At 62.1% G+C, this 26,201-nt stretch overlaps 3 protein-coding genes across 3 annotated transcripts in view; 1 reads left to right on the forward strand and 2 right to left on the reverse strand.

The window, feature by feature from the left end:
- POLR2A (RNA polymerase II subunit A) overlaps positions 1-2,522 on the reverse strand; it is a 34,578-nt gene extending 32,056 nt beyond the window's left edge. The window contains exons 1-2 of the mRNA XM_058822992.1: positions 2,284-2,522; positions 1,051-1,183 (exon numbers count right to left, since the gene is read on the reverse strand). Coding sequence (XP_058678975.1) covers positions 1,051-1,183; positions 2,284-2,373 — 223 coding nt within the window. The 5' untranslated portion in view covers positions 2,374-2,522. The remainder of the gene's footprint in view (positions 1-1,050; positions 1,184-2,283) is intronic.
- A 3,236-nt stretch (positions 2,523-5,758) lies between these two features.
- LOC131570566 (zinc finger and BTB domain-containing protein 4-like) lies at positions 5,759-13,986 on the forward strand. The gene is made up of 4 exons (XM_058822930.1): positions 5,759-5,818; positions 8,478-8,558; positions 9,590-9,666; positions 10,828-13,986. Exon 4 carries the CDS (start codon positions 10,843-10,845, stop codon positions 13,984-13,986), a length of 3,144 nt encoding a protein of 1,047 aa, XP_058678913.1. The 5' UTR covers positions 5,759-5,818; positions 8,478-8,558; positions 9,590-9,666; positions 10,828-10,842.
- A 4,853-nt stretch (positions 13,987-18,839) lies between these two features.
- On the reverse strand, positions 18,840-25,877 carry GRK1 (G protein-coupled receptor kinase 1). Its single transcript, XM_058822960.1, has 8 exons — positions 25,400-25,877; positions 23,947-24,233; positions 23,017-23,144; positions 22,196-22,353; positions 21,574-21,657; positions 21,338-21,462; positions 20,514-20,715; positions 18,840-19,132 (listed from the first exon to the last, which is right to left on the reverse strand). The coding sequence occupies exons 1-8, from the start codon at positions 25,875-25,877 to the stop codon at positions 18,840-18,842; spliced, it is 1,755 nt and encodes a 584-aa protein (XP_058678943.1).
- Positions 25,878-26,201: the final 324 nt, after the last annotated feature.

Below are 26,201 nucleotides of genomic sequence, written 5' to 3' on the forward strand. Positions count from 1 at the left end.
AAAAAATAAACCCCCCCCCAAAACAATAAAATCCTGAAAAAATGAAGATCCCAAAAAAAATGAAAATCCCAAAAACAAATACAAAAAAGAAAATTTTAAAAAAGAAAACCCCCCAAAATAATTAAAATTTAAAAAAATTTTAAAAGAAAATCCCCCACAAAATGAAAATCCCCAAAAATTTAAAATCCCAAAAAAAAGGGGGACACCATCCCCAAAAAAGGGACCCCAAGATAAAAGAAAGAAACCCCCCAAAAAATAACAGAATTTCCCTCAAGAAACCCCACGAATGGAGCAAAACTGAAATTCGGGGAGGGGGGAATGAGGGGAGCTCCCCAAAAGGGGAACCCCAAAAAAAAGGACACCCTAAAAACAAGAAATCCCTGAGAAAAAAGGGAATTTTAGGGGGTTTAGGGCCTTTTCCCTGTGAAGATTTGGGGGTTCAGGGGGTCCTTGTGAAGATTTGAGGCTTTGGGGTCCCCCCAAGAGGATTTTGGGGTTCAGGGTGGAGGATTTTGGGGTTCAGTGTCCCCTCAATGAGGATTTTGGGGTTCAGGGTCCCCTCAATGAGGATTTTGGGGTTCAGGGTGGAGGATTTTGGGGTTCAGTGTCCCCTCAATGAGGATTTTGGGGTTCAGTGTCCCCTCCCAGAAGGATTTTGGGGTTCAGGGTCCCCTCAATGAGGATTTTGGGGTTCAGTGTCCCCTCCCAGAAGGATTTTGGGGTTCAGGGTGGAGGATTTTGGGGTTCAGGGTCCCCTCCCAGAAGGATTTTGGGGTTCAGGGTCCCCTCAATGAGGATTTTGGGGTTCAGGGTCCCCTCCCAGAAGGATTTTGGGGTTCAGGGTGGAGGATTTTGGGGTTCAGGGTCCCCTCAATGAGGATTTTGGGTTCAGGGTCCCCTCAATGAGGATTTTGGGGTTCAGGGTCCTGTCCCAGAAGGATTTTGGGGTTCAGGGTGGAGGATTTTGGGTTCAGGGTCCCGTCCCAGAAGGATTTTGGGGTTCAGGGTCCCGTCCCAGAAGGATTTTGGGGTTCAGGCCCCCCAGCTCACCGGCACAGGTCTGGCAGCGCCCCGTTCTCTCGATCACGCCCTGCCGGGGGTCCATGAGCCCCCCAAGTTTGGGGCGCCCCCCCTCGGTGGTTTCGGGGTACTTGATGCCCCCCTCGGTCACCGACATCCGTTTCTGAGGGGGGAAAGGGAAACTGAGGCACCGGGGACCCCCAAATTCATCCACGAGCCCCCCAAAAATCCTAAACTCCCTGAGGGACCCCAAAACGCCTCCAGGACCCTCAAAACCCCTCCAGGGCTCCCTGAGTGACTCTGAGACCCCCAAAGCGACTCCCAGGAACCCCAAAACCCCTCCAGGACCCCCAAAACTCCTTCAAGGCTCGCTCAGCCACTCACAGAGACCCCCAAAACTCCTCCTGGGATCCCCGAGTGACTCTCAGGGACCCCAAAATCTCATCAGGGCTCCCTGAGCAACTCCTGGCACCCCAAAACCCCTCCAGGGCCCCCAAAACTCCTTCAAGGCTCCCTGAGCAACTCCCAGGGACCCCAAAATCCCTACAGGAACCCCAAAAGCCCTCCAGGGCTCCCTGAGTGATTTCCAGGGACCCCAAAATCTCTTCAAGGCTCCTTCAGTGACTCCCAGGGACCCCAAAACCCCTCCAGGGCTCCCTGAGTGACTCTCAGAGACCCCAAAACTCCTCCAAAGTCCTCTGAAAAACTCTCAGGGACCTCAAAACCCCTCCAGGACACTCAAATCTCGTCCAAAATTCCCCTAAAAACCTCCAGGTACGCCAAGTCTCCTTCACTGAAGCCTGAAACTCTTTTAAGGCTTTACAAACACCTCCAGAGACCCAAAGTCCCTCAGGACACCCTAAAACCACCCAAGGCACCCCAATACTTTTCCCGAGGCCTCCTGGGGACACCAAAATTCATCCCGAGGCTCCCTGAGCCGCTCCTATGGAGGCCAAAATGCTGCCAGGGGATTCTGAGGCACTTTCAGACACCCCAAAACTCTTCCAGAGGCTCCCTGGGCACCCCAACACCCCCCAGAACCTCGTTTTGTGTCCCCGAACCTCCTGAGGAGCCCCCAAATCCCCCTCTGAGCCCCGTTCAGCCCCCCGGGCCTGTGGGGGGCGCTGTCCCCTCACGGGGCCGCTCCGCTCCCCGCTCTCGCTGCCCCGGCGCCATTTCCCGCCGCCGCTCTCGCCCTCAGCCGCCGGCCCCGCTCCCTCCGCGGGCCCCGCGGTTCCGTCCGCGCCGCCCCGGCCCCGGTACCATCTCATCGGGGCTGAGGATCCCGAACTGGACTCGTTTGATGGTGCGCAGCGGGCAGGCGCTGTCGCCCGAGGGCGGCCCGCCGTGCATGGCGCCGGTGGGGCCGCGGCCTCGCGCCGCTCCGACTGCTCGGAACCGACCCCTTCACGGAGGGGGTGAAAGGAGCGGGGGATTTGAACCCCACCGGGGAACCGGGAACCGGCGCCTCACGGAGCACAGGGCGCGGAGCTCTCCCCTTTCCGCTCCGGCCGCTCCGCGCTCAAGGCGCGACTGAGCGGCCGGAGGCACCGGCGGCGCCTTATATAGACTCGGCCCCCACGCGCCGCCGGTGGGGGCGTGGCCGGAGCGTACCAAACGCCTCACAGGAAAAAGGGGGCAGAAGTAGGGAAAAAAGCGGCGGGAAGGAAAGGGAGACGCGAGTCCCGTTACGATCCGTGAGGCGAGCGAGGAGCGGGGAAGGGGCAGCGAGTCGGCGGCTGCTCCGTGAAGCCCTCACGGGACGCGCTGTGGTCGGACCCCCCTCTTCCAGCACGGTGGGATCGGTTCATGAATAATTTATTTTAAAAGCGCCGCCCCCCCTGAGCCCGAATGCCGAGAGATAGCGGGGGCGGAGGGAGGGTGACGGAGTGACCTCACAGCTGGCGGAGATGGACGGAGAGTTCCGAAGTACTGACGAAAGTGGGCGGAGACCGCCGAAGTGCCTCCGGAGAGTGACGGAAATGCTCGAAGTTAACCGGCGGTGCCCGAATGTTGACGGGAAAAGCCGGAACTGGCCGCAGCATTGGCGGAAGTTATCGAAAGGTGCCGAAGTGTGACCGGAAAATACCGGAAATTGCCGAATACCTGACGAAAGATGCCGAAGCAAAGGCGGAAAGTGCCGGAAATGGGCAAAGAGCCGCTCCAGCCGCGGCCTGCGCAGCCCCGGCCTCGCCCGCCCGGCCCAGCCGCTCCCGGCGCTCCCGACCCGGCTGTGGCCGCTAGGAAAGGCCGAGGCTTTGCGGCCTGTCCTGGAGGGCAGCTGGGGAAGGGGTTTAGCGAGGCGCAGTGGGATTCAGGAGTATTTTAGGAGCGAGAAAGGGAAATCTTAGGGGGCAGGAGGGGTTGGGGGTGCAATTAAGGGCTTGAAGGTTGTTGGCAGAGCAGGAGGGGGGTGGGGTTATAATTGTGGAATGGAAAGGGACTTTTAGAGGGGCAGGAGCAGAAAAAAAATGTTTGAGGAGAATTTTGGAGGGGCAGGAAGGACTAGGGGCCATAAATGGGGGGGAAAAGGAGAATTTTGGTGTTTGGAGATCAGGGAGGGGAATCCAGGAGGAGCAGGAGGTTTTGGGGATAATTATGGCAAGAAAGGGGAATTTGGGGGAAAAACAGCAGAGAGAGGGATTGGGGGAAGGAAAACGGGGTTTTGTGAGGGACAAGAGGGGTTTGGGGGGATTTGGGGGCAGAGAAGGAGAAATCTGGGAGGTCAGGAGTGGGGGGAGTTTCCCCCTTGTCACCAGGGGAGGGGTGACATCACAGGGTGTGACATCACGGGGTGTCACTGGGCCATGGTATGAGCACAGCACAGCCAGACGTGAAGTAACAGGTGACACGAATGTGACATCATGTGACAGCCCCCGACATCACAGTCGGACACCAAATGTGACACAAAACGTCACAAATGTAACAGTCTGAGGTATAACCCAAAAGTACAACCTGACACAGCCCCACACTACACAGTCAGACACAAAATGTGACAAATGTTACACAAAATGTCACAAGTCTGAGGTACAACCTGACACAGCTTTATGTGGTACAGTCGGATATACAATGTGCCAAATGTGACACAAAATGTGCCAAATGTGACATAATCTGAAGTACAGCCTAAAAGTACAACCTGACACAGCCTCACACAGTATAGTCAGACACAAAATGTGGCAAATGTGACATTTCACACTGTGTGACAGCCCCACACAGCACAGTCGGACACCCCACACCCCCACTATGGTGACAACGCCACACGAGGTGACACCGAGGATGCGGTGACACCTGAACCCCCCCCCACACACCCTGAGCAGGGTCCCTGCTACACTCGGCCATGCCTGTTATGGCCCTCACATTGTTGTCACCTGGTTTTGTCACTATTTTGTCCCTGTTTTGTCACCGTTTTGGGGCCGTGGCACTGTGGTTGTGTCCTCAGTGGTGTCCCTGCTTTTGTCCCCATCCGTCTCTCGTTGTGTCCTTTTTTGTGTCACTGTAACCCCAAATTTGTCCTCACTTTTTGTCTCCCTTGCGTCCCCAACTGTGTCACCCGTGTCCCATTGTGTCCCCAACTGTCACCTGTGTCCTGTTGTGAACCCTCCTGTGTCACTTTGTCCCCCATTTGTGTCCCCTCTGTCCCCCAACTCTGTCCCCACTTTTGTCACCCCTGCCAGTGTCCCCTGTCCCCTCCACGTCCCCCTGCCCGCCTGTGCCCCCCCCCCCGGGGTTGTGTCCCCCACTTCTGTGTCCCCAAATGTCCCCCACAGTTCTGTCCCCAAATGTCGCTGTGTCCCCCATTTCTGTCTCCCTGTCCCCCCAGCTGTGTCCCCACTTTTACCCCCCAATTGTGACCACTCCATCCTCCTGTCCCCCTCAATTCTGTCCCCCTGTCCCCCAACTGTTGTGTCCCCCAATGTCCCCCTGTGTCCCTGCATGTGTCCCCCCATAGGTCCCCCCACTGTGACCCCAGCTATTTCCCCCTCCCTTGTCCCCTCAATGTCCCCTCGTGTCTCCCCTGTGTCCCCCCCCAGTGTCCCCTCATGTCCCCCCAATGTTCCCCTATATCCCCCCCATGTCCCCTCCGTGTCCCCTCAATGTTCCCCCTATGTCCCCCCTCATCCCCTCATGTCCCCTCCGTGTCCCCCCCCAATGCCTCCCAGTGTCCCCCCATATCCCCCTGGTGTCCCCCCATGTCCCCTCTTGTCTGCCCCTGGTGTCTCCCCGGTGTCCCCCCAATGTCCCCCCATGCCGCCCCAGTGTTCCCCCATATCCCCCCGGTGTCCCTCCATGTCCCCCCCATCTCCCTCCACATCCCCCCCGGTGTCCCCCCCGGTGTCCCTCGCTGTCTCCCCCATATCTGCCCCGTGTCCCCTCTTGTCCTCCCCAAGTCCCTCAGTGTCGCCCCCATCTCCCCCCATGTCCCCTCGGTGTCCCCCCCGTGTCCCCCCCGTGACCCCCCCAATGTCCCCCCCGTGTCCCCCCCGGTGTCCCCTCAATGTCCCCCCGGTGTCCCCCGGTGTCTCCCGGTGTCCCCCCGTATCCCCCTCATATCCTCCCCGGTGTCCCCTCTTGTGCCCCCCCAGTGTCCCCCCATGTCCCCTCGGTGTCTCCCCGGTGTCCCCCCCCTCATCCTCCCGTGTCCTCCCCGGTGTCCCCCCCGGTGTCCCCCCCGTGTCCCCGCTCCGTGGGGCGGGGGGGGTCCCTCCCTCCCTCCCACCCGGGGCCCAACGCGCCGCCTCCATCTTGTGCCGCCGCCGCCGCCGCCGCCGCGACATCCCCGGCCCCGGGACAGGCCCCGGTAACGACCCCCGCCCCCCCCGGGACCCCCGAGCGCCGCCGGGACCCCCCCGAACCCCTGCCCTGCCCCCTCCCCACGCCCCCCGCCCCCCTCCCGCCGCTGTCACCGCAGCGCGACCCCCCGGGATGGGGGAGGGGAGGGGGAGGGGGATGGGGGGGGACACCGCGACCCCCACCCACCCCACCCCCCCCCGCACTGCCCCGGGTCACGCCCACCCCCCTCAACCCCCCCCGCCCCCTGCCCGCCCCTCTGAGCCCCCCCGGACCCTCCCCAAGCGCCCCTGGCAGGACCCCAAAGTGTCCCCAGGGTCCCCCAAAGTGTCCCCAGGGTCCCCCGAAGTGCTCCGGGACCCCCCAAAGTGCCCCCCCACCCCAAACAGCCCGTCCCCTGCCCAGGACCCCCCCCAAATGTCACCGAGCACCCCCCAAACGCTGCTGGGAGGGGTGGGTGTACCCCGGGGGGGCGACACCGGGGGTGACACCGGGGGTGACACCGGGGGTGACGCGGGAGTTGGGGGGGGCAGCTGCATGTTTGTGCCGGGGTGGGGGGGCCCGAGGGGGGTGTGGGGGGCGCGTGCCGGGGGTTGTTTGTGCGTGTCTGAGTGTTTGTCCGTCCGTCCGTCCGTCTGTCCCAGCGTGTCGCATGAGTGTGGGGCTGTAAGTGTCCGGTTGTTTGTGTGGGTGTTTGTCCGTCTGTCCGTCCAAGCGTGTTGTGTCCGTGTGGGGCTGTGCGTGTGCGTGTGTTTGTGTGTGTGCGGTTGTTTGTGCGTCTGTTTGTCTGCCAGTCTGTCTGAACATGTCACATCTGTGTGGGGTTCTGCGTAAGTGGCTGTTTGTGTGCGTCCGGTTGTTTGTGTGTCTGTGTGTCTGTCCGAGCGTGTCGTGTCCGTGTGGGGTTCTGCATGTGTGTGTGTTTGTGTGTGTCCAGTTGTTTGTCCATCTGTCCAAGCGTGTTGCATTCATGTGGGGCTGTGCGTATCGGGTTGTTTGTGTCAGGTCCTGTGTCTGGTTGTTCGTGCAGTTGTTTGTCCGTCTGTGCGAGCGTGTGGTGTCTGTGTGGGGCTGTGCGTGTCCGGTTGTTTGTCTGTTTGTCCAAGTGTATTGTGTCTGTGTGGGGCTGTAAGTGTGCGGGTGTTTGTCCGTCTGTTCGAGCGTGTCGTGTCCATGTGGGGTTGTGCGTGTCTGGGTGTTTGTCAGCGTGTTGTGTGGGTGTGGGGTTGCGCGTGCGTATCTGGTTGTTTGTCCATCTGTCCAAGTGCGTTGTGTCCATCTGGGGCTGTGCGTGTGTGTGTGTTTGTCCGTGTCCAGTTGTTTGTGTCAAGTCCTGTGTCCGGTTGTTTGTCTGTGTCTGGTTGTGCCCCCCTTTGAGGTGTCTGGGGGTTGTTCGTGTTTGGCTGTGCGCCTGTGGTTGTGTCACATCCCTGTGGGGTTGTGTGCCTCTATGAGGGTTGTGTGAGGGTTGTTTGTCCGTGTGCGGTCGTGTCTCTGCCTGTCAAGCATCCCCGTGCGGTTGTGTCATGTTGTTGCGTGGTTGTGCACCTGTCTGAGGGTTGTATGAGGGGGTTTTGCGTGGTTGTGTGGTTGTGTTCAGTTGTGTGATGTTGTTGTGCAATTGTGCACCCATCTGAGTGTTGTGTGTGTGTTGTTTCTGTGACTATGTTCGTGCACCCTCCCCACGGGGGCATGTCAGCTGTCCCTGTGCGTTTGTTGGCCCGTGTGTGGTTGTGTGACGTTGTTGTGCGGTTGTGCACCCATCTGATGGTTGTGTGAGTGTTCATTGTACGGCTGTGCTCGTGTCAGCTGTCCCTGTGTGGTTGTACACCTGTGTTCGGTTGTGCGCTGTGTCCGTGTGTACCTATGCATCTGGGCACAGTTGTGCGAGGTTGTGAGGCTGCGGGTGTTGTGTCTGTGTCTGGTTGTGTGTCCTTGTGTGGTTGTTTATCCATGTGCAGGTGTTGTGTGTCCGTGTGAAGGTGTTTATCTGTGTGCGGTTGTTTATCCGTGCACGGCTGTTGTGTCCAACACGTGTCACGTGTGTTGTGCGTGTGCAACAGGTGCTGTGGCTGCTGTGTGTGGGTGTGTCACCTGTGTGTGTCACACCTGTGTGTATGAATGTGTATCACACCTGTATGCAGGTGCAGGTGTGTGGGTCACACCTGTATGTGTGCAGGTGCTGTGTGCTGTACCTGTGTGTGCGTGTCACACCTGTGTGTGTGTGTGCGTGTCACACACCTGTGTTTTTCTCTGTGTGTCACATCTGTGTTTTTATGTTACACCCGTGTGTGTCACATTCGTATTTTTCTCTCTGTGTGTCACACCTGTTTTTGTGTGGTTTTGTGTGTTTTTGTGTCACACGCGTCTGTGTGTTTGTATCACACCTGTGTCACACCTGTGTTTTTGTGTCTCACCTGTGTTTCTGTCTTTGTCACACCTCTGTGTGTGTCCCAGCTGTGTTTGTGTGTGTCACGCCTGTGTTTTTCTGTGGTTTTTTGTGTTTTCTGTCCCACCCGTGCCCTGTTCCCCCCCCCCCCCCGTCTCTCCCCCTCCCGCCCTTCCCGCGCTGACACTTCCGGGTCCCCCCCCTCAATCCCCCTTAACCCCTCCCCTTTCTGAACACACCCCCTTTAACCCCGCCCCCTTTTCTGTCCCCGCCCCCTCAGCCTCCGCCCGCTCCTTCCACACCGCCCGCGGCAGGACGGGGCCCCGTGACGTCATTCCCAGCCCAGCCAATGAGCATCCAGGTGAGCCCATGACGTCAGGGCCGCGCGCGCTCCCTTTCGCACGGGACGGGCGTGGTCCCGGAGGGGGTGGGCGTGGCCCGGAGCGCTCCTTGCCCCCTGATTGGCCGCAGGTGAAAGGTCCGCAGAGGGGGGAGGGGTCTGAGGGGGGAGGGGGCGTTGTTTCCATGGCAACCGTTGGGTGACACTGCCCCCTCCCCCCCGGTGACGTCGCGGACGGGACGCCGCTGTCAGGCGGCTCCGGGGGTACCTGGGGGGCGGGGGAGGGGCGTGGGGGGCTGGGGGGGGATGGGGTGGGGGTCCCGGGGGGGGAGGGGGTGCACGGGAGGGTCCCTGCGCCTTTTCCATCCCCCCCACCCCAAAATTCCCCCGGGAGGTTCCGGTTGGCCCAGCCCCTCCCCCTCCCTCGGGGCCCCTCCCCCCCCACCTGTGTCACCTCCCCCCCCAGGTGTCACCCCCTGCCCTCAGCTGTCACCCCCCACAACGTCACAGCGATGACGTCACGCTGTCCCGCCATCCCTCCCCTGTGTTGTCACCGGTGTCCCCTCGTGGTGACGTCATGCCACTCAGCCCTCCCCCCGCGCCGTGACGTCACACCCGTCCCCTCTCAGTGATAGACAACACGTGACATCACTAAACAATGCGATGACATCACCATGTGATGACGTCACACACATACCTTTGCTGTGATTGTGATGTCACGTGGGAGAATCTCTTGCTGTCACTTTGTCACCCCATCCGGGTGTTGTGGCTCCTCCAGTGACCCCAAACCCGGGTGTTTCACCCCAAATCTGGGTATTCCCCCCAAATCCAGGTGTTCCGTCCAAATTCGTGTGTTTCACCCCCAAATCCGTGTCTTCCCCCCCAAATCTGCTTGTTTCACCTCAAATCCAGGTGTTCCCCCCCAAATCCAGTTGTTTCCTCCCAAATCCAGGTGTTCCCCCCCAAATTCAGATGTTTTCCCCCCAAACCCGGTTGTTTCACCCCAAATCCGGGTGTTGTGACCCCTCCTCTCCTGGTGTGTCCCCTCCCAGGAGGCCCGGCCGGCTGTGACCCCCCCCCGAGGACCCCCGGAGCTGCAACACCCAGTCCATGAGGGCCCCGCGCACAGGTGGGCACTGGGAGGGACTGGAGGGGCACTGGGGGGCACTGGGAGGGACTGGAGGGGCACTGGGGGGCACTGGGAGAGACTGGGGCATATTGGAGGGGCACTGGGTTCTACCCCGGCTCCCCCCGCAGTTCCCGTGGGTTCTGCCCCTTCTCCCCCCGCAGTTCCTCCCCATTGGTTCTGCCCCGGCTCCCCCCGCTGTTCTCCGGTTGGTTCTGCCCCGGCTCCCCCCGCGGTTGCTCCCCGTTGGTTCAGTCCCGTCCGCCATTTTGAGCCGCCTCAGGCCGGGCAGGCCCCGACACAAAATGGCGGCGCTGGGCCGGGGACAGCGATCCCGGGACAGGGAATAGGGGTTACAAAAACTAAAAACAACCCCTAGAACAGGTGACAGAGTGACACCAGAACCCCGCAGTGACCCCGGGACAGGGAATAGGGGAGCCAAAACCTCAAAATAACCCCCGGGACAGGTGACAGAGTGACCCCAGAGCCCCAGAGTGACCCCGGGACAGGGAACAGGAGACCCAAAACCCCGAAGTGGCCCCAAAACCCCACAATAACCCCCAGGACAGGGGACAAGATTGACCCCAAAACCCCACAGTGACCCCAAATTGTGGCCACACCTACACAGGTGATACCAAATAAAGACTCAGCCACACAGGTGACCTTAAAAAGGGCATCCAGGTGTCTGGGTGACCCCAAATAAGGACCCAGGTGACCTCAAACTGTGCCCCCACCCACCCAGATGACCCCAAATGTGGGATTCAGGTGTCTGGGTGACCTCAAATCATGGCTCTGCCCATGCAGGTGACCCCAAAAAGAGCACCCAGGTGTTCATCCAGCCCCATGGAAAGGACTCAAGTGACCCCAAATCATGGTCTCCATCCACCCAGATGACCCCAAACCGTGGTTCCACCCATCCAGGTGACCCCAAACCATGTCCCCATCCATGCAGGTGACCCCAAATCATGTCCCCACCCACCCAAGTGACCCCAAATGTGGCATCCAGGTGTCTGGAAGACCCCAGATCATGGCCCTGCCTACCCAGATGACCCCAAACCGTGTCCCCACCCCTGCAGGTGACCCCAAATGTGGGATCCAGGTGTCTGGATGACCCCAAACCATGGTCCCCACCCCTCAGTTGACCCCATCCCCTGATTCCCGCAGGTGGCCGGCGCGGGGATGGCTCCGGTCGTGGAGGTGTCGGACGCCGGGCACTGCCGGGCGCTGCTGCTGGAGCTGAACGAGCAGCGCCTGCGGGGCCAGTTCTGCGACGTCACCATCATCGCCGAGGACACCAAGTTCCGCGCCCATAAGAACGTCCTGGCCGCCTCCAGCCCCTTCTTCAAGCGGGCGCTGGCGCAGGAGCCCGCGTGCCCCTCGCCCGCCCAGGTGCTGGAGCTGCCGGGCGTCCAGGCCGGCGTCTTCTCCGACGTGCTCAACTTCATCTACAACTCGCGCCTGGCCGTGCCCTCGCCGGCGGCCGCGCGGGCGCTGGGGGCCGTGGGCCGGCGCCTCGGCATCCCCTCGCTGCAGGGCCTGGAGGCCGGGCCCCCTCCTCCTCCTCCTGCTCCTGCTGCTCCTGCTGCTCCTCCTGCTCCTCCGGCTCCGGCCCCGGCGCCGCGGGACATGAACGGCACCTGGACGCCGCCCGCGCCCTCCGCCGCGGAGCTCAGCCCGGGCGAGGCGGGCAAGGAGGCGGCCGCGGAGGTGTCGCCGTCGTCGCCGTCGTCGCTGCGCTGCGGGCTGTGCGGGCGCGGCTTCGGCTCGGCGGCGGCGCTGGGCTTCCACGCCAAGCTGCACCGCGGGCGCCGCGGGCTGTGCTGCCGGCACTGCGGCAAGAGCTTCATCCACGTCAAGCGCCTGCAGACGCACGAGGTCGGCTGTCGCGACGGCGACAAGGATGGGGACGGTGGCGCCGCCGGCGCTGTCGGCACTGACGTCACCGGCACCGGCGGCGCTGTCGCCGCTGCCGTCACCACGAGCAGCACCACCGCAACGCCGAGGGCGGCCAAGAAGGCGCTGCTGCTGCGGCACCGCGCGCTGGAGCCGGGCGCCGAGCAGGAGCCGCTGGTCAAGGTGGTGGACGGGCAGGTGCTGTACCTGTGCGGGGTGTGCCAGCGCTCCTACATGACCCTGTCGAGCCTGAAGCGCCACGCCAACGTGCACTCGTGGCGCCGCAAGTACCCGTGCCGCTACTGCGACAAGGTGTTCGCGCTGGCCGAGTACCGCACCAAGCATGAGGTGTGGCACACGGGCGAGCGCCGCTACCAGTGCATCTTCTGCTGGGACACCTTCGTCACCTACTACAACCTCAAGACGCACCAAAAAGCCTTCCACGGCATCAGCCCGGGGCTCATCGCCTCCGAGAAGACGCCCAACGGCGGCTACCGGCCCAAGCTCAACGCGCTCAAGCTCTACCGCCTGCTGCCCATGCGGGCCAACAAGCGGCCCTACAAGACCTACAGCCAGGGCGCCGTGCCCGACGGGGCCGCGCCGGCGCCCGCGGCGGCACCGGGGGACGCCGGGGTCACGGCGTTCCCGGCGTCGGTGCCGCCGCCGCGGCCGGAGCCCGCCTCGGTCATCGCCTTCGGCCGCACGGCGCCGTCGGTCATCGTGCGGGGCGGCGGCGGCAGCGGGGCCGCCTCGGTCATTGCCTACAACGGGCGGGCGGGCGAGGAGGCGCCGGGAGCGGCCGAGGCGCCGGCGGCCGCGCCGGTGACGCCGGCGGTGCCCATCAAGAAGCAGGTGCTGCGGGAGTACATCGAGGCGCAGCGCGCCATCGCCGGTGCCACCACAGCCGCCGCCGAGGAGGGGACGACAACGACAACGCCCCAAAACCCGTCCGGGGGCGGGCGCACCATGACCTACGTGGCCAAGCCGGCGTACGCGGGCTCAGCGGGCGAGGGGCTGTGCCAGATCACCGTGCGCATCGGCGAGGAGGCCATCGTGAAGCGCCGCATCTCCGGCACCGACCTGCGCGGGGACGGCGCCGGGGAGCGCCGCGGGGACGGCGACAACGACAGCGACGCCGAGGACCGGCTCTGGCGGCCCTACTACTCCTACAAGCCCAAGAGGAAGGCGGGTGGCAATGCCACCAACGCCGCCACCGGGGGCGTCACCGGGGTCACCAAGAAGGCGCGGTGGCGGCGCAAGCTGCGCTCGCTGCGGCGGGCGCCGGGGGACGGCGGTGACGGTGACAATGACAATGGCAACGGCAGTGACAATGGCGACGGCGACGCCGCGCGGCGCCGGGAGCGGCACCACCCGTGCCGGGTGTGCGGGAAGAGCTTCCCGGCGCTGCGGAAGCTGCGGAAGCACCAGCGGGGACACGAGGGCGGCGCCGCGGTGACGCCGGTGGGGACGTCGTCATCGTCATCGGTGGGGACGTCGTTGTCATCGTCGTCGGGGCGCGTGGGGCGGCGGCCGTCGCTGCGCTTCACCTGCCCCACCTGCGCCAAGGTGTGCAAGACGGCAGCCGCGCTCAGCCGCCACGCCCAGCGGCACCGGCGGCGCTCAGTGGGGTCACCAGAGGGGTCACCGGGGTCACCACAAGGGTCACCGCAAGGGTCACCACCGGGGTCACCACCGGGGTCACCGCCGGGGTCACTGGAGGGGTCAGCGGGGTCACCACAAGGGTCATCGCAAGGGTCACTGCCGGGGTCACCGAGGTCACCGTCAAGGTCACCGAGGTCACCGCCGGGGTCACCGCCGGGGTCACCGGCGCCTCCCACGGTCATTGCCTACACCCCCCCGGCCGCAGACAAAGGGGGGCTCCCGGTGTCCCCCGCGGTGCCACCACCCCCGGGTGACGCTGGCGGCAGCGATGACATCACCGGTGACGTCACGGGCTCCGCCCCCGCGGGGGCGTTCCCGGTGCAGGAGCGGCCGCTGGCGCTGCTCTGCCGGGCCGCGGCCGGGGGGGACCCCGAGCTCGGGGCTGGGGGCGGGGCTGGGGGGGCGGGGACAGCGCCCCGCGCCCCTCCCCCTCCGGCCCCGGCCCCGCCCCCTCCCGCTCCCGGCGCGTTCCCGCTGCCGTTCGGGCCCCGCCTCGTGGCCGCGTTCCCGTTCCCGTTCCCGCTCCCGCTCGCGCTCGTCCTGCCCGAGCCCGAGCGCGGCTTCCTGGGGGGGGGAGGGGCGGGGGGGGCGCCCCTCCCCCCACCGCCCAGCACCGCCCCCCCCCAGCCCCCCGCCCCCACCCCCCCCAGCTTTGGGTTCCCCGGGGGGGGGGGGGAGGGGAGAGGCCCCGGAAAGCGGGGGGGGGCACCTGAGGGGTGGGGGAGGGGAGGCCCCGAAAATGAGGGGGGGGCGGGGTCCCAAAAGTGAGGGGAGGCCTCAAAAGTGAGAGGGGTCCGCAAAAGTGAGGGGGGGTCCCCAAAACGTGGCGGGGGGTCCCAAAATGAGGGGGGGTCCCAAAAATGAGGAGGGGTCCCTGTCCCATATTGGGGGGCAATGGAGGGAGTGGGGGTCCCACCGAAATTGGGGGGACCCCATAGAAAATGAGAGACCCCATAAAATTTGGGGGGGCTCCCATAAGGAATTTGGGGGTACCTATAAGAGATTTGGGGGTCCCCATAAATTTTGAGGGGGTCCCAGCAGAGGTTTATGGACCCCATGGAATTTGGGGGGGGGCCCAGAAGGTTCGGGGTCCCCATAGGGAATTTGGGGATCCCCATAAATTTTTTTGGGGGGGGGTCCCACAGCGGTTTAGGGACCCCATTGAAGTTTAGGGGCTCCCAAAAATGTTGGGGGTCCCCAAAATAATTTCCCATAGGAAATGGGGACCCCCATAGGAATTTGAGAGGGGGGGGCCCAGGGACCAGTATGAGACTGGGGGGGGGGGGGCACTGGGGATACTGGGAGGTGGGAGGGGCTTCCAGTCACCCCAGACTGGTGGGGAGGGGTCCCCACCCCCCCCCAAGCACAGGGACCCCCTCAAAACAGCAAAGCCCCCCAAAAAACAGGGAAACCCCCCCAAAAAACAGGGAAACCCCCCCAAATACAGGGACCCCCCCAAATACAGCAAAGCCCCCCCCCAAATACAGGGACGCCCCCCCCCAAAATATTCGGGCCCCGCCCCTCCCCCCCCCCGCAGCGTTTTGCACCCCCCCCCCCCCAGAGGCCCCTCCCCCACCACGGGGACCCCTCCCCTCCCCCCTCCCCCAATCGGGGCCCCCCCCACTATCCCGGGGCCCCCCAAAATCCCAAAATCCCCAAATCCCAAACCCCTCCCCCCCCCTTTGGCACCTTATCGGCATCGCAGCGACATTCCAGCTGGGGGGAGGGGCGAGTGTGCAAGGCGGGCGTGCAAGGGGGCGGGGGGAGCGTGAGGAGGGGCCTGGATGTGGGGTGAGTGTGCAAATGGGTCCTTGTGCAGTGGTGGGTGTGTAAGGGGGTGTTTGTGCAGTGCTGAGTGTGCAAATGGGGGCCTGGTGTCAGTGCGAGTGTGCAAATGGGGGTGTTTGTGCAATGGTGAGTGTGCACTTGGATCCCCGTGCAATTCTGAGTGTGCAAATGGGGTCCTTGTGCAATTTTGAGTTTGCAAAGGACTCCTCATTCAGTTGTGATCGTGCAAATGGGTCCGCATGCAATTCTGAGTGTGCAAATGGGTCCCCGTGCAATTCTGAGTGTGCAAGGCCCCCACCACGTGCAATGGTGAGTGTGTAAATGGGTCTCTGTGCAATGGTGAGTGTGTAAACGAGTCCCTGTGCAATTCTGAGCGTGCAAATGGATCCTCGTGCAATTCTGAGTGTGCAAGGCCCCCCCTTGTGCAAGGCCAGTCCCTCCCCCGCCGCCCTCGTGCAATGCACGGCACTGGGGGCGATCCTCGTGCAAAACCCCCCTTGCACACCCACGGCCTCCCCTTGCACACCCCTTGACCCCCCCCCTTGCACACCCACGGCCCCTCCCCGCTCCGTTGCACACCCACTCACACTCAGCTCACGCCCACGCTCTGCCACACCCGCCGAGCGTGCGAGGGGCCCCTGCACGCCTTGCACGAGGGGGGCCTTGCACGAGGACGGGCTGTGCTCGTGCAAGGCGGGCGTGTGAGCGAGCAAATCCTCGTGCAAGGCCTGATCCCGGTGCAAATCCTTGTGCAAAAACTTCGTCCTGGTGCGAGGATCTTTCACGGGCAAGGGACGTTCCTCGTGCAGAGCGCGTGTGCAAGGATGGTCCCCGTGCAAGGATCCCCGTGCAAGCCCCGCCCCTCTCCCCGCCCCTCTCCCCGCGGCCCCGCCCCCTTTTGCACTTTGGTGGCCGCGTTTGCTACTGACGGACCCCCCGATGCCCCTCCCCCACTGTCCCCAGTGTCCCCAATGTCCCCTCCCCCACCGATGCCCCCCCCCGGTGTCCCCTCCCCCCTCCCGAGCGCACTTTAGGGGCAAAACCGAACAGAAACGGGCAAAAAACGGAGCGGGGACAAAACGGGGACGGGGACACGGAGGGGACATCGGGGGGTGGCACCAGAAATGGGGCGGGGACACCCGGGGGTGACGTCAGTGGGGTGACCCTAACGGGGGATGTCCCCAAGGTGATGTCCCCAGTGAGGTGACCCTAACGGGGGATGTCACCACTGGGATGTCCCCAATGGGGTGACCTCAGTGGAAGATGTCCCCAAGGTGATGGCGCAAATGGGATGTCCCCAATGGGGTGGCCTTGGGGGTGTCCCCAGTGTGGTGACCCTAATGGGATGTCCCCAAGGGGTGGCCCTGGGGATGTCCCCAAGATAATGTCCCCATTGAGGTGACCCTTATGGAAGATGTCCCCAAGGGGATGTCTCCAATGGGATGTCCCCAATGGGTGGCCCTGAAGATGTCCCCAAGGGGTGACCCTAATGGGGGATGTCCCCAAGGTGATGTCTCCAAGGAGGTGGCCCTGGGGATGTCCCCATTGAGGTGACCCTAATGGGGGATGTCCCCAAGGGGGTGACCTCAATGGGGTGGCCCTGAGGGTGTCCTCAAGGCGATGTCTCCAACAAGGCGACCCCATTGAGGTGACCCCATGGATGTCCCCAAGGGCTGGACCTGTCCCCACCGGGATGTCCCCAATGAGGTGACCCCACAGATATTGCCCGGGATGTCCCCAACGGGGTGGCCCTGTCCCCACCGAGGTGACCCCATGGATGTCCCCCCCAGGATGTCCCCACTCCCCCTCGTGTCCCCACGGCGTCCGTCCCCTCTGGGCTGTCTGTCCCCTCGGGGTGTCCCCATGGGTTTGTCCCCTCGGGGGTGTCCCCACAGGGGAGGGGTCCCAGGGGGTGGCGGGGGGTCCCCGGGGTGTCCCCAAGGCGGGGGTGGCAGTGGTGACAAATGTCCACTATTTATCTGCATCAGTGAGTGTTAGAGACGCCAATAAACACCGTAGAGCTGAGCCGGCTGCGGGGACATCGGGGACACTTGGGGACAGCGGGGACATTGGGGGCGTTGGGGACATTGGGGACATTGGGGGGATTGTGCACATTGGGGGCATTGGGGGGAAGTGGGGACATTGGGGGGATTGGGGGACATTTGGGGATGGGGGACATTGGGGGAATCAGGGGGATTGGGGACACTTGGGGACATTGGAGGGATTTGGGACATTGGGGAGTTGGGGACATTGAGGACACCCTTGGGGACATTGGGGGATCAGAGGGATTGGGGACATTGGGGACAACAGGGACATTGGGGGACATCGGGACATTGGGGGGATTTGGGACATTATGGGGATTGAGGGAATGGGGGCATTGGAAATATTGGGGACATTGCAGGGATTGGGGACATTGGGGACATTGGGGGACTGGGGACAATGGGGGACATTTGGGGACATAGGGGGATTGGGGACATTTGGGGATTGGGAACAATGGGGGCAATGGGGACATTGGGGGACTGGGGACATTTGGGACATCAGGGGGACATTGGGGACACTGGGGACATCGGGCACATTTGGGGAAATCGGGATTGGGGACAATGGGGACATTTGGGGACATTGGTAGGATTGGGGATGTTGGGGACGTTGAAGACATTGGTGACATCTGGGGGATTGGGGACATTTGGGGACATTTGGGGACATTGGGGGGACGGTTCCCGTTGAGGGTGGCACTGAGGGGACATTGTGGGGACACCGAGGGACATCGGGGGGTCCCCAAATCCAGACCCCCCCACGGAGCAGCAACAACCACGATTTATTGTACACGAACGGGGGAGGGGACGGGACCCCAATTTTGGGGGGGGTTTCCCCATTTTTAGGGGGGGTTCCCCAATTTTTTGGGGGCTTCCCATTTTTTGGGGGGGTCCCTGAGTCACGGGGGGCAGGGAGGGCCATGAGGTAAATTTTGGGGACCCCCCCAGGTGGCACCGAGCTGAGATTGGGGGGGGTCCCTGAAATCTGGGGGGGTCCCTCGAGTTTTGGTGTCTCTCCTTTTTTGGAGGGGGCGTTGATTTTTGGGGAATTTTTCCTTTTTTTCCACCCCCATTCCAGACACCCCAAAAAGGGGGGGGGACACCCCAAATTTGGGCCCCAACTCCTGGTATCCTCAAAGGGGGGGGTCCCCAATTTCGAGCCCCTTCGGGATGGAGCCCCCCCATTTTAGAGCCCCCCACATTTCACGTGTCCCCATCGTCCCTCCAAATTTTTGGGGTGCAATCCCACTCGCACCAGATGTAGGAACTCCCCAAAATATTGGGGTGCAATCCCACTCACAGCAGATGGAATCCCCCTCAAATTTTGGGGTCCCCCCACCAAATTTCAGAGTACCTCCCTCACACCCGGCATAGAATCCCCCCCAAATTTTTGGGGCGCAATCCCTGTCTCACCAGGTGTAGAACTGCCCCCAATTATTGGGATGCCCCCTGTCCCACCAGGTGAAGCCCCCTCCCAAATTTTGGGGTCCCTCTCCCAAATTTTGAGGTTCCCCCCAAATTTCGGGCTGCCCCCCTCACAGCAGGTGAAGCCCCCCCCCCTCAAATTTTGGGGTCAAGTCCCACTCACAGCAGATGGAATCCCCCCCCAAATTTCGGGGTGCCCCCCCTCAGAGCAGCTGTAGAACCCCCCCAAATTTCGGGATACCCTCCCCAAATTTTGGGGTCCCACCCCCAAATTTCGGGGTCCCCCATCCACCAGATGGAATCTCCCCAGATTTCGGGGTGCCCCCCTCCTCACACCAGCTGTAGAACCCCCCAGATTTCGGGGTCCCCCCGTCCTCAGAGCAGCCGGCACGTCGAGGACTTCCCCGCGGCGCCCCCCGCGGCGCTGGGGTCCAGGTCGGGGGGCAGCGTCCCCGGCGCCCCCCACACGTTGAGCTCCTCGAAGACGCCGGTCTCGATGAGCTCCTCCTGCCAGGGGATGGGCACCGTGCCCGAGGCGAAGGCGTCGCACAGCGCCGCGTCCCCCGCGTCCAGCTCCACGCCCTTCACCGTCGAGAACGCCCCCACGTCCCCCAGGTCCTTGGCGTACACCCGGCGCGGGTCCGGCACGAACGGCGGCGGCACCAGACCTTGGGGAAGGGGGAGGACGCCGCGGTGGGTTTGGGGTTGGCGCACTTGATAGCCCCAGTATGGTCCAGTAATCACAGGAACCCCCAGGGACCCCAAGGAACGTCTGAGACCTTCCAAAAACCTCCCCAGAACCATCAGGGGCTCCATAAAGTTCATCCCATGGCTCCCGGTACAGCCCAGTAATCACAGGAACCCCAAGGAACCCCAAGGAACATCTGAGAAGTTCCAAAACTCTCCCCAGAACCACCAGGAACTCCCCAAAAATGTCTGAGGTACCTCCTGGTGCCCCGTCCCCAGTAGCCCCCCTGGACCTCCCCAGTAGCCCCCACGTCCCCCAGGTCCTTGGCGTACACCCGGCGCGGGTCTGGCACAAACGGCGGCGGCGCCAGACCTTGGGGAAGGGGGAGACACCCCGTTATTTTTGGGGTCACCACAGAGAGACAATTGATAGTCCCAGTATAGCCCAGTATGGGCCAGTATGGGCCAGTAATCACAGGAAACTCCAGGAACCCCAAGGAACCTCAAGGAACATCTGAGAAGTTCCAAAAACCTCCCCAGAACCATCAGGAAATCCCCAGAATTCAACCCAGGGCTCCCAGAAACTTCCCAGTATGGCCCAGTATGGACCAGTAATCACAGGAACCGCAAGGAAACCCAAGGAACATCTGAGAAGTTCCAAAAACCTCTCAAGAACCACCAGAAACTCCCCAAAGTTCATCCCATGGCTCATAGAGACTTCCCAGTACAGCCCAGTATAGCCCGGTAACCACAGGAAACTCCAGGAACCCCAAGGAACCCCAAAGAACATCTGAGAACTTCCAAAAACCTCCCCAGAACCTCCCAAGAACCACCAGGAACTCTTAACAATTCAGCCCATTGCTACCAGAAACCTCCCAGTACAGCCCAGTATAGGCCAGTAAACCACGGGAACCCCAAGGAACCTCCAGGAACCCCAAGAACATCTGAGAAGTTCCAAGAACCTCCCAAGAACCACCAGGAACTCCCCAAAGTTCATCCCATGTCTTCCAACACTGAGTGGAAACCCCATTGTTGGACCTCCAACATTCATTGGAGACCCCAAACCCAATGGGGACCCCAAACCCACTGGAGACCCCAAAACCCAATGGAGACCCCAAAACTCATTGGAGACCCCAAGTCTTGATCACCCAAGAACCTCCAAGAATCCCCTCCAAGAACCTCCAGGAACCCCCCTGAGAACCTTCAGAACCCCCCAAAATCTCCAGGAAATGAGACCCCAAGGACCCCAAAACCCAATGGAGACCCCAAAACTCATTCCAGACCCCAACTCTTGACCACCCACCACGCCCTGGAGACCCCAAACCCCCCGGAGACCCTCCTGGAGCCCCCGTTGGGCGTTACCGGCCTCGAGGCGCCCCCAGTTGATGGTCCTGAAGAAGGCGTGGGCCTTGAGCTGGGCGCAGCCGTTGTCGCGGAAGCCCAGGCGGGCCTGGGGGTCCTTGGCCAGGAGCCCCTCGCAGGCCTCGCGCGCGGCCGCGCTGAACTTGTCCGAGTAGGACACGGGGTCGTGCAGGATGCGCCGCGTCACCTCCTTGTTCTCCACCTGGTGCGAGGGGGGACACCAAAAACGTGGCGGGGCGTCCTTGGGGTCACCTTTGGTGGGGGTGTTGGGGGGTTCTGGAGGACCTGGAGGGGTTCTGGAGGTTCTCAGAGGGGTTCTTGGAGGTTTTGGGGGGTTCTTGGAGGTTCTTGGGGGGTTCTGGAGGACCTGGGGGAGTTCTGGAGGTTCTCAGAGGGTTTTCTTGGAGGTTCTTGGGGGTTTATTGGAGGTTTTGGGGGGTTCTGGAGATCCTCAGGGGGGTTCTTGGAGGTTCTTGGGGGTTTCTGAGGGACCTTGGGGAGTTCTAAAGGTCCTGGAGGGGTTCTTGGAGGTCCTCAGAGGTTTCTTGGAGGTTCTTGGGAGGTTCTGAGGGACCTTGGGGTGTTCTTGAGGGGTTCTGAATGTCCTGGGGGGTTTCTTGTGGGATCCTGAAGGTCCTGGGAGGTTTCTGGGAACCCTGAGCTGAGTTTTGAGGAGTTCCTGGTGGTTCTGGGGAGGTTTTTGGAAGTTCTCAGCTGTTCCTTGGGGTTCCTGGGGGTTCCTGTGGTTCCTGGTCTGTACTGGACCATACTGGTCTGTACTGGGTGGCACTGGGGGGCACTGGGGGGCATTGGGGTGGGGTCACCTTCTCCCCCCGCCGGCGGAAGGGTCCCTTGGCCTCCAGCATCTCATAGATGGTCACCCCCAGCGTGAAGTAATCGACCGACCAATCGTAGTCCTCGTTCTTGAGCAGCTCGGGGGCCATGAACCCTGCGGGGACAGTGAGGGGACATTGGGGGGGTCAGGTGACATTGAGGGGACAGGGGACCCCCAGTGTCCCCCCAATGTCCCCACAGTGTCCCCAATGTCCCCTGTCCCCACCTGGGGTCCCGGCGTAGCCGCGGGTTTTGCTCTCGCCATCCTTGAGCTCCACGGCCAAGCCCATGTCGGACAGACGGACGTGGCCTGGGGACAAGAGACCACCAATGACCACCTGTGACCACTGATGACCATCAATGACTATCAGTGACCACCAGTGACCATCAACAACCACCGATGACCACCAGTGTCCAGCAGTGACCCTCAATGACCACCAGTGACCACCAGTGGCCATCAGTGATGACCAATGACCATCAATGACCACTGTGACCACCAGTGACCATCAGTGACCACCAATGATGACCAATGACCATCAATGACCATCAATGACCACCAATGACCATCAATGACCACCAATGACCACCAGTGACCATTGGTGACAATCAACGACCACCGATGACCACCACTGACCATCAATGATGACCGGTGACCATCAATGGCCACCAGTGTCCACCGGTGACCATCGGTGACCATCAGTGACCATCAGTCACTATCAGTGACCACCAATGACCACCAATCACCATCGGTGACCATCAATGTCCCCGCGTCCCCCTCCTTTCTCACATCCCCCAATGTCCCCAACGCCCCCAATGTCCCCAACGCCCCCAGTGTCCCCATGTCTCACCGGCGTCGTCCAGCAGGACGTTCTCGGGTTTGAGGTCGCGGTAGACGATGCGGTGCTGGTGGAGATGCTCCAGGCCCAGCAGGATCTGCGCCGTGTAGAAAACCGCGCGCGGCTCCGCGAAACCCGGGTTCTCCTCGTCCACATTGTAGATGTGGTACCTGGGGACAGCGGGGACATTGGGGACATTGGGGACATTGGGGACATCGGGGACATCAGGGATGTTGGGGACATTGGGCACATTGGGGACATTGGGGACATTGGAGACATCAGGGACGTTTGGGACGTTGGGGACATTGGGGACATCGGTGACATTGGGGACGTTGGGGACATTGGGGACATTGGGGACACCACAGGGACACCACAGTGACACCATGGGGACATGACAGGGACACACGGCTCTGTGAACCCCAGGTTCTCCTCGTCCACGTTGTAGATGTGGTACCTGGGGACATTGGGGACATTGAAGACATCAGGGACTTTGGGGACATTGGGGCCATTGGGGACACTGGAGACCTTGGGGACACTGGGGACGTTGGGGATATTGGGAACATTGGGGACATCGGGGACATCGGGGACACGGCGGAGACATGATCAGTGTGGCACCAGCACAGTGCCAAGGTCACACCACGGTCACATCAAGGCCACATCAAGGTCACACCAGAGTGACATCAAGATCCCACCAAGGTCACATCAAGGCCACATCAAGGCCAATCCAAAGCCACCCCAAAGCCACCCCAAGGCCACCCCAAAGCCACCCCAAAGCCACTCCAAGGGCACCCCGAGGCCACCCCGCTGTCCCCGAGGCCACCGCAGCCGCGTACCGCAGGTCGCCGCCGTTCATGATGGTCATGACGAGGCAGAGGTCGGTCTTGGTCTGGAAGGCGCAGGCCAGGGACACGATGAAGCGGCTGTGGACGCGCGCCAGGATCCGCTTCTCCACCAGCGCCGCCTGGGGACACGTTGGGGACGTGGGATGGCACCACCATGGACATGGATTGGAGAGGGACAGGGATGGAGGGGACATCCGAGGGGACAGAGGGACAGTTTTGGGGACAGAGGAGCAGATTTGGGGACAGAGGGACATCCAAGGGGACCAAGTGGGGCCAGAGGAACATCCAAGGGGACTGAGGGATGAATTTGAGGACAGAGGAACATTTGAGGGTTCTGAGGGACACCCCTTGAGGCCACCCTTGGTGCCCCCTTGGTGCCACCATTGGGGCCACCTTTAGTGCCACCCTTGGGGACACCCTTGGTGCCACCCTTGGGCCATCCTTGGGGTCACCTTGCTACCACCTTTGGTTCCACCATTGGTGCTACCCTTGGGGACAAAAGGCCACCCTTGGTGCCACCCTTGGTGCCACCTTTGCTTCCACCATTGATACCACCCTTGGGGACAAAGGGCCACATTTGGTGCTGTCCTTGGGGCCACCTTGGCTTCCACCATTGGGGACAAAGGGCCACTCTTGGTGCCACCCTGGGGACATCATTGAGGCCACCATTGGGGACACTCTTGGGGACAAAGGACCATCCTTGGTGCCATCCTTGGGCCATCCTTGGTGCCACCTTTGGTTCCACCATTGGGGACACCCTTGGGGACACCCTTGGGATCGCCACCATTGGGGACACCATTGGTGCCACCCTTGGGGACAAAGGACCATCCTTGGTGCCACCCTGGGGACACCATTGAGGCCACCATTGGGGACACTCTTGGGAACAAAGGGCCACCCTTGGTGCCACCTGGTGCCACCCACCTCGTATCCCTTGCGCTTCTTGAGGCGTTTCTTGTTGAGGCGTTTGTTGGCGTACATCTTGCCGGTGGCGCGGCGCTGGCAGGCGCACACCTCGCCGAAGCCGCCCTTGCCCAGCACGCGGAACTCGGCGAAGGCGTCGGCGTTGACGGCCTGGCTCTCGAGCCACTTGAACTGCACGAAGCGGCTGAACTCGGGCGAGCCGCGGTACGGCGCCCACGCCGCCGCCTCCAGGTGCGCCAGCAGCTCCTGCCGCGCCGGCACGAAGGCGTCGCCCGGGAGCGTCGAGCCTGGGGGCAGAGGGGTGTCATGGCCGCCATTGGAGTGTCATGGCTGCCGTTGGGGTGTCATGGCTGCTGAGGTAATTGTGAACATGGTTGGGGTGTCATGGCCGCCATTGGGTGTCATGGCTGCCTTTGGGGTGTCATGGCTGTCAAAGTTGTCATGGATGTGGTTGGGATGTCATGGCTGCCATTGGGGTGTCATGGCTGCCAATACAAACATGGCTGCCATTGGGGTGTCATGGCCGCCATTGGGGTGTCATGGCTGCCGATACCAATATGGCTGCCGTTGGGGTGTCATGGCTGCCGTTGTGGTGTCATGGCCACTGTTGGGGTGTCATGGCTGCCATTGGGGTGTCATGGCCGCCATTGGGGTGTCATGGCTGCCAATACAAACATGGCTGCCAATACAAACATGGCTGCCATTGGGGTGTCATGGCTGCCAATCCCGTCATGGCTGCCATTGGGGTGTCGTGGCTGCTGAGGTTGGGGTGTCATGGCCACCATGTTGGTGTCATGGCCGCCATATTGGCACTACATCCGCCAAATTAGCACTACGTCCGCCATATTGGAGCCATGTTGGCCATGTTGACATCACAGCCACCATATTTGAGCCATGTCAGCCATGTTTGATGTCACAGCTGCCATATTGGAGCTATGTCAGCCATATTGGAGCCACGTCAGCCATATCAACGTCATGGCAGCCATACTGGAACCATGTCAGCCATATCGAAGCCATGGCAGCCATACTGGAACCATGTCAGCCATATCGAAGCCGTGTCAGCCATATTGGAGCCATGTCAGCCATATTGGAGCTGTGTCAGCCATGTCAAATCATGGCCGCCATATTGGCACTACATCCGCCATATTGGAGCCACGTCAGCCATGTTGATATCACGGCTGCCATATTGGCACTATGTCAGCCATATTGGAGCCATGTTAGCCATATCAACATCACGGCTGCCATATTGGAGCCATGTCAGCCATATTGGAGCCATGTCAACCATGTCAACCTCACGGCCGCCATATTGGAGCCGTGTCAGCCATATCAACCTCACGGCCGCCATATTGCAGCCATGTCAGCTGTATCAATCTCACGGCCGCCATATTGCAGCCATGTCAGCCATACCAACATCACAGCCGCCATATTGGCCCCCACCCAGCTCCCCCCTCACCCGTGGGCGGCGCGGTGGCGGTGGCGCTCAGGAAGCCGCAGTGCTCCGCCCCTCCCGGCGTGAAGAACCGGCTCCGCAGCTTCTTGGCCGCCTCCTCCCTCTCGGCGTCCTCGCACTGCTCGAAGGCCTCGATCTCCGCCCACAACGCCCCGGCCGCCGCGAACTCGGCGGAACCTTCCAGAAACCTCCGGAAGAGCAGCTTGCCGATGGGCTGCTCCACGCACTGCCACCGGAACGACGTCTCCTGGCCGCCATCTTGGGTGTGGCCGGGCGGGGCCCCGTTGGGGGCTCCGGGCCCCCCGTTCTGGGTGCCGGCGGTGCCGCCCAGCTGGGCGCGCAGGGCCTCGCACTGGGAGATGTGGGGCAGGCGGAGCCGCGCCTTGGAGCGCCCCCGGTCCTTGGTGCCGCCGCCGGGGCCGCCGCGCGCCGACACGTAGGCCGAGTTGGCCACCACGGTCTCCAGACCCCCGATGTCCATGGCTGGGGGGGGTGTGGGGGGCGGTGGGACACCTGGGGAGGGGTCAGGGATACTGGTGGGACTGGGGGGTGGGACTGGTGGTGGGACTGGCGGGATCTTCTGGGGGTTTTGGGGTGTGGGACACCTGGGAATGGGGTGGGGGGTCACTGGTGGGACTGGCGGGATCTTCTGGGGTGATTTGGGGGGTGTGGGGCGTCATGGGACACCTGGGGAGGGGTCAGGGGATAACTGGTGGGACTGGTGGGATGTTCTGGGGGGCTTTGGGGGTGGTGGGACACCTGAGGATGGGTGGGGGGATATTGGTGGGACTGGTGGGATCTTCTG

This window comes from Ammospiza caudacuta, chromosome 36 (genome assembly GCF_027887145.1).
Source record: "Ammospiza caudacuta isolate bAmmCau1 chromosome 36, bAmmCau1.pri, whole genome shotgun sequence".
Classification (NCBI taxonomy): domain Eukaryota; kingdom Metazoa; phylum Chordata; class Aves; order Passeriformes; family Passerellidae; genus Ammospiza; species Ammospiza caudacuta.